Raw genomic sequence first — 7490 nt, forward strand, 5'->3', positions numbered from 1 at the left:
AGCTTTGTTAAAAAGTCAGAGATGGCCTGCTCACACTCCCGCAACCCCAGCACTCAGAAGGCTGAGGCAGAAGGAATGTGGTGGCAATATCAGTCTGCACTGCACAGAAAGAGCTTGGCTGCTTTGTTGTTGCTGCTGCTGTTTTGTTTTAGGGAGAAGTTGTTTGTTTTGTTTTAAAGGAAAAAAATCAGTTGTTTCAGTGTAATATTAGCTAAGAATCTTTAAAAGGGAACTAAGGAAACAATATTAGGGCCGTGGAGATGGCTCCATGGGTAAAATGGGTGCTGTGCTGTATAAGCACAAGAACCCATGTTCAGATGCCCAGCACCAGGTGGGCACAGTGGTGTGAGTCTGTAATCCCAGTGCTGGGGGAGGTCACAGTAGAGACTGGTGGATCCCGTGTTCCTGGGTTCCAGCCAATCTAGCAAAACTGGTGAGATTCCAGGTTCCTGTAGGCCCATATTTCTGTATGGCACAAGAGTCATAAGCCCGGTCTGAAGTGGTCACGAACTCTGCAGACAAGCTGTCTCTGTTTAACAATAGCCAGGATGTGCTGCTCCTAGTTTCTTTTGTTATAAATGTAGATTACCTGAGAAGAGATGTTGACTAAAGCTGATGACTTAAGAGTCAGGATGTTTGGTGCTTATTTCTTGGTAATTTGGAGGAAGTCTTACAGAGATGCTAATTCATGGCCTATGAGACAGTTAGCATACTCAGAAAACAGGTAGATGCGGACTAAAGGCCATTCACCTGGTTACCTAGGATACGAGTCTAAGAAGTTCCGGGTCAGAATAGTTCACAGAGGGGAAAAAGCAATCAGTAAAATGCCAGAAATGCTTCAAACTTTACAGATGCCTAAACAAATTAATATCCCAGACTGGCAAGATTGCCCAGTGGGTAGAGGCGCTTGCTGCCAGGCCTGACAACCTGAATTTGATCACATGGTAGAAGAAGAGAATGAACACTGAGTTTGTTCCCTGACCTCCCGGCATATGCTCTCTCCCAAAATAAACAAATGCAATAATTTTTTAAGAGGTTAATATATTGGTGGCGCTTACCTTTAATCCCAGCACTCGGGAGGCAGAGGCTGGCGGGTCTCTGAGTTTAAACCTAGTCTATAGAGCAAGATCCAAGACAGCCAGGGCTGTTACACAGAGAAACCCTTCTTGAAAACACCAAAAAACAAAACAAAATAAAACGTTAATATCGTGGGCTGGAGAGATGGCTGGGCAGTTAAGAAGAACTGGGTTCAATTCTCAGCTTACACATGGCAATAATTAACCGTCCGTAACCCCAGTCCCAGAGTGTGCAATGCCTTCTGCCTTCCACACTCACCGTACTCACTCGGTGCATTTACATACATGCAGGCCAAACACCCACACACAGAAAATAAAAATAAAGGTTAAAGTTAATATCTCCAAATACTAACAACTCAATAGCAAAACAAAACAAAACCCTGGTTTTAAAATGGACAAAGGACTCGATAGGCATTTCTCATGAGAAGCTGGAAGTGTTGACTTGTGAAACCACTCACCTTCACTAAATGATGAGCAAACGGCAGGTGAAAATCACCAAGAGCTACTACCACTTCATACCTCGTGGTGGGGGTATGTGATAAAAATAAATAAGTAAATAATAAAACCAGAAAAATATCCAGTGATAACAAGGATGTGGAGAAACTGGGGCTCTCACTGAGCTAGAAACCACTGTGAAGTCTCTTTAACAACGGTCTTAGGATTCTACAACCCCATTCTCTCTGTCTCTCTGTTTCTGTCTGTCTGTCTGTCTGTCTGTCTCTCTCTCTCTCTCTCTCTCTCTCTCTGTGTGTGTGTGTGTGTGTGTGTGTGTGTGTGTGTGTGTGTGTGTTGTACGTGCAAGGCCCACCAGTCTCTGGGTCTCTGACTCTCTCAGTACTGCGGTTAGAGGCACATGTTGGACCATGCCAAGCTTTTTATAAATGTGCTAAAGACTGGAACTCCAGCCCTTCTGCTTGAGTATCAAGTGCTCTTATTGGCTGAGCCATCTCCCAGCTCTGAAATCAGGATCTCAGATGTTTTTTCTATGGCATTCACTGCAGCAGTGTTCGCGATAGCTAATCTACAAAAGCAGCCAGAATGCCGATTGAAATGAATAAGCCCTGGGTTCCATTCTTAGAACAACACAAAGCACCCAGGAGGTGAGGGTAGAAAGATCAGAAGTTCAGGATCATTCCCAGCTATATAGGACGTACCACAGCAGGCCACAAGAGACCCTGTCTCAAAAAAATAAATTACAATCATTAAACAAAATAGAAAATTATATATACGGACATTATATGTGCAATGGTAATGTTACTCAGTCCTGGGACCAGCGGGAATCCTGTTACCTGGCACCACAGCAATGAACTTGGAAGATGTTCAGTGAAATAATCCTGTCCTATAAGGACAACTATCACAAGACAAATATCACTTCCATGGACCCCCTAAAGCAAAACTCACTGGAACAGAGGATAGAATGGTAGTTGTCAGAGACCTGGGGCAAGAGTGGAAAGGGGAAATCTGCTGCCTAGGATGTGTCAAGTCTCTGGTAGACCAACCTTGGGCTGTAGCTCGGCTGCCTGGACTGGCCTTGGCTTCCATTCCCAGTACACTGTAAACTGGGAGAGGTGGCACTGTAATTTCAGCGCTGGGTGCCCAGGGAGGCAGAGGCCAGAGGCCAGAGGACCAGGAGTTCAAGGCCATCTTTGGCTATGTACAGAGTTCAAAACCAGCCCCCCATACTCGAGACTATGTTTCAAAACAAATTAAAAAAAAAAAAAAAGAACAAAAGGTTCCGTCATGCAAGATGAAAAGGCCCTGAAGATGATTGTGCGACACTGTGCTCAGACTTAGGACTGCAGCGGCCACGCTCCGCGGGTCGCGGAGGCGGGCAGAGGCGGAGCCGCGGGAGCCCGGCCCGGCGGCCCCAGGGGCGGTGGCAGCCCAGCAGGCGTCTCGCGGGGCTGCTTCGCTTCCAGCTTCCACACTCGGCTTGGAGGACCCGAGAGGAAGGATGTCGTCGGAGCTTAAGGCTGAGCTGGAGTTCCTGGCGTCCATCTTCGGCAAGGACCATGAGCGGCTACGCATCGTGAGCTGGCAGCTGGATGAGCTGCAGTGTCAGTTCCTGGTGCCGCCGGCGCCAGCGGGCAGCCCGCCCTCGCCGCCGCCGCTCACCCTGCACTGCACCATCACCGAGTCCTACCCATCTTCTTCGCCGATATGGTTCGTGGACTCTGACGATCCAGATCTCACATCGATCCTGGAACGTCTGGAAGATTCGAAGCCCAACAGTTCGCTTCGTCAGCAGCTTAAGTGGCTGATCTGTGAACTCTGCAGCTTATATAACCTGCCTGAGCACCTGGATGTGGAGACGCTGGACCAGCCGGTCCCCATCGCTCAGAAAGCGACCATCCAAGAGGTGCCTTCGGAGGATGAAGAGGAAGACGCAGCTGACGGGCTGGAAGACTTGGATCACTATGAGTTGAAAGAAGAAGACACTAGTAGTGACAAAAAGTCAGAGGACGAAGGGATTGAGAAAGAACATTTGGCAATACTAGAGAATATTAGGAAGAGTCAAAGGCAAGACCATTTGAATGGTACCGTGTCTGGATCAGTGCATGCTTCAAGTCGACTTATGAAAGAACTGAGAGAGATATACAAATCGCAGAGTTACAAGTCAGGGACTTACTCCGTGGAACTGATAAATGACAGCTTATATGACTGGCACGTTAAGCTGAGGAAGGTTGACCCTGATAGTCCCTTGTATGGTGATCTTCAGCTTCTGAAAGAACAAGAAGGCACAGAATATATTTTGCTTAACTTTTCTTTTAAGGATAACTTTCCGTTTGACCCTCCGTTTGTTCGCGTCGAGTCACCTATTCTGTCTGGAGGGTATGTCTTGGGTGGAGGGGCATTGTGTATGGAACTGCTCACTAAACAGGGTTGGAGCAGTGCCTACTCCATAGAATCGGTCATCATGCAGATCAATGCCACCTTAGTCAAAGGCAAAGCTAGGGTGCGCTTTGGAGCAGATAAGAATCAATATAATCTAGAAACGGCCCAGCAGTCCTATGACTCTGTTGTGCAGATGCATGAGAAGAGGGGCTGGTTCACTCCTCCAAAGGAAGATGGGTAAATAGTTCACTGCCATGTGTTTGGAACAATGTAGCTTTAATGACACAGGCTTTGAGTATCTTTGTAACAGTAGTCCTGAAAAATGTTAGCTAATTGGTGTTTTAGCGAATAATCTGTCAAGTGACCGCCAGTAGAAGTTCCAACCTTTTCATTTTGCTTACTGTAGGGATCTTGGGCTGAATCGTGAACCTTTACTGTGGTTTTTCCTGATAAGTAGACATAGTGTTAATTCTTTTCTCCTTAAGTGAAATGTGTTAAGTAGGCTGGTCAGTTGCAACTTTACAATCTTCTTTGCTTGGGGGGGTGGGGGGATAATGAGAATTTGCAAACTGTTGTTCCATTTAGAATCAATAAAAGTTTGTCAGTGTCTAATACTGGCTAGAACATTTTTTTTTGTATTCGTGTCTTTTGTTCATGTGGTGTTGGGAATGGAAGCCAGGGCCTCCTATGTGCCGCACAGGACCTATACCACCGCGTTCTCAGTTGAATGGTTAAGCCTTCTCAACCACAGTCTTTTCTCATCTAAAGCCGTTTTATTGCCTAAATAATGACAAAAACCTTGCTTGTGAATTGATAACATTTTTCTGGCCAGGGGATGATATGGATTATTTCCTGAAGCTGGGCTCCTAACTGAGGTATGCTGACTGCACCTGGGCAAAGCAATCAAGGCCAAACCCCTTGAGGCTTATTAGCAGTCCTTTGCTCTTCCTGCTGGGCGAAATCTCCCCCTTTCCATTGCCTCTTCTCATTTGAGACAGGGCCTCAGGTACCCAAGGCTGGCAGGGAACTCCTGATGCTCCTGCCTCCACCTCTCAAGGGCCAATGAATCTGTTTCTTATTGGCTCACTATTTCTTCTGAAGAAGAGCCACAGCCTAGAGCGTGTGGTTGTGAAACACTGCCAGACTACCTTTCCATTTTATAAATGGGATGCTGCGAGTCTTTGTAGGCCAATGAAATTATAAAGTGCACAGCGTGAAAACGGATTCCTCGAACAGAAGTTACACAGTTAAGTTAAAAAGTTACCTGATTTGGAGACTTCTAAATTTTTTACCTATTGTCATAAAAATGACTGTGCATCAAAGAGCCGATGGAATTCTGTGTGTGTCGATTCTTTTATAAGGCGTGATCCAAATCAGTGTACTTTGCATTTTTTTTTGTTTTGCCTGAACCTGTCTCCTTTGGTTGGTAATAGTTTGATTTAAAAATAAATTCTAATTATTAAGTACTTGAAAAAGAAAACCAGAAGTGCATTTTTCCATGCACAAATCAGTTATAAATATCAAATGTGATTCATATACATTTGGTTTTTGTTTGTTTTGGGGGGGCTTTTTGTTTGTTTGTTTGTTTTTAAGACAAGGTTTCTCTGTGTAACAGCCCTAGCTGTCCTGGAACTAGCTCTTGTAGACCAGGCTGGCCTCGAACTCACAGAGATCCGCCTGTCTCTGACTCAAGTGCTAGGATTAAAGGTGTGCGCCACCACTGCCCGGCCAATCCATATACATACGTATATTTGTGCTTAGGTGCAATGTGTGCAAGTGGAAATGCCTGTGCACACCCACGTGTGAGCACGCGGAGGCTAAAACTTGACATTGTTGTCTTCCTCCATTGCTCTCTACCTTATTAGTTTTTAAGATTTATGGTTATTTTTAATTGTGCATATGCATGTGTGTGGAGGGGTTATCCATGCACATGAGTGCAGATGTCTTCAGGGCCAGAAGGTGTCAAAACAAATTTGGGTCTTCTGCAAGACCAGAACGCAGTTAATGGCTGAGCCATCTCTCCAGCCCCTCTTCCATGTTATTTTTGAGACAGGGTCATTCATGAAACCCGGAGATCACCGATTGTCTAGGCTTGACTAGCCAGAGAGCCCCAGCTCTGGGATTACAGCCATGTGCCACTGTATCCAGCTTTCTATGTGGGTGCTGGAGCTCCACACTCGGGGCTCTATGCTCAGGCAGCAAGCCCTTGCCAGGGAACCATGCCCAGCCCTACATCTACTTTAACATTCGTGCGTTGGCTACCGTAAGCACAGCTAAGAGATTTGACTTTTGTGCATTGTTGTGTATATTTAACTTATTTTGATTCTATGTTGGGTTTGAGGGCAGGAGATCAAGATTTGTGGGCCGAGCCTGGTGGTCATCCCAACTACTCAGGAGTTTGAGAGGTAGGAGGATTGGAAGTTCAAGGCCTATCTGGGCTGTGAGTTCATATTCAGCCTGGGGTAAGATACTGTTTCAAAATTAAAAGTTATAAACTACAAACAAAACGAAATAAAATAATTTTTAAAAAGAGTAAAAATTAAAAGTGAAAAAGGGTGGGCTAGGAATTTAGCTCAGTGGTATAGCCCATAGGTAGCATGAAGAATTTCCTAGGTCCCAGCACTAGCCAGTACCGCCCCTAGCCCACTTCCTTTTTTTGATATTCTCACTCGCTTGGATATATTTGCATCAAGTTCTGGCCAGTTGTTCAGGTAAATTGTGACGAGGCAGAATTATTTAAAGCATTAAAGTTCCTTAGGCCTATGACTAAGTCTTGAACACATTACAGAATTATTCAGCATCTTGACTGACAGCTTAAATCTGGTAGGCTTTACTTCTTTTGTTCATCACTGGTTTGTTTAGTAATGCATGGTAAACTTTATAAAATTGAATCAAATTTACAAATAACCATCAAAAACATTGGAGCATGTACTGCTCTTGCAAAGGATCTCAGTTTGGTTCTCAGCATCCACGCCAGGCAGCTCCCAACTGCCTGTAACTCCGCTCCGGGAGCATCTGATGTCTCTCCTCTGTGGGCACTGCACTCACAAGTTCCCACTCAGACACACGTGTATATGTGTAATTACAAATAAAAATAAAATCTTTTTAAAGATAGTTATTTTTATTTATTTTTATTATTATTGATTCTGTTGAGACAGGGTTTCTCTGTGTAGCTCTGGCTGTCCTGGAACTTGCCCTGTAGATCATTCTGACCTCGAACTCAGAGACTCTTCTCCCTCTGCTTCTCATTAAAGATAGCTACTTATACTGTATCAAACCTTTAAATAACATCAATAATAATAATAATAACAATAAATGAAAAGTTTCTACACCCGATAAGCCTCTCTGTCGACACAGAAATCCAAATCAGACTAAATCAAACAGAATTAGAAACAGCCCAGGTTTAAAGGATAAAATGTTTCCGGATGATTCTCCAGCCCCCAAGAGAGAAGATGGGAAAGGAAAACTGTAAGACCAGAAAATGTGTCTGTTTACTCGGTGGCAGTTTAAATATCCTGTGGGAGTGATCTTGAGCATCTCTGGGAGAGGGGGCATCATTTGGTGTGCTTTCTGAGATGC

General features: G+C 44.7%; 1 protein-coding gene across 1 annotated transcript; it reads left to right on the top strand.

Moving 5' to 3' along the window:
* Window positions 1-2936: 2936 nt before the first annotated feature.
* On the top strand, window positions 2937-4443 carry LOC121444910 (ubiquitin-conjugating enzyme E2 Q2-like). The gene has a single exon (XM_041646848.1). The coding sequence runs from the start codon at window positions 3031-3033 to the stop codon at window positions 4150-4152; it is 1122 nt and encodes a 373-aa protein (XP_041502782.1). The 5' UTR covers window positions 2937-3030; the 3' UTR covers window positions 4153-4443.
* Window positions 4444-7490: the final 3047 nt, after the last annotated feature.

This window comes from Microtus oregoni, unplaced genomic scaffold (assembly GCF_018167655.1).
Source record: "Microtus oregoni isolate MIOR12 unplaced genomic scaffold, Mior012 000147F_ref0000457, whole genome shotgun sequence".
Lineage (NCBI taxonomy): Eukaryota > Metazoa > Chordata > Mammalia > Rodentia > Cricetidae > Microtus > Microtus oregoni.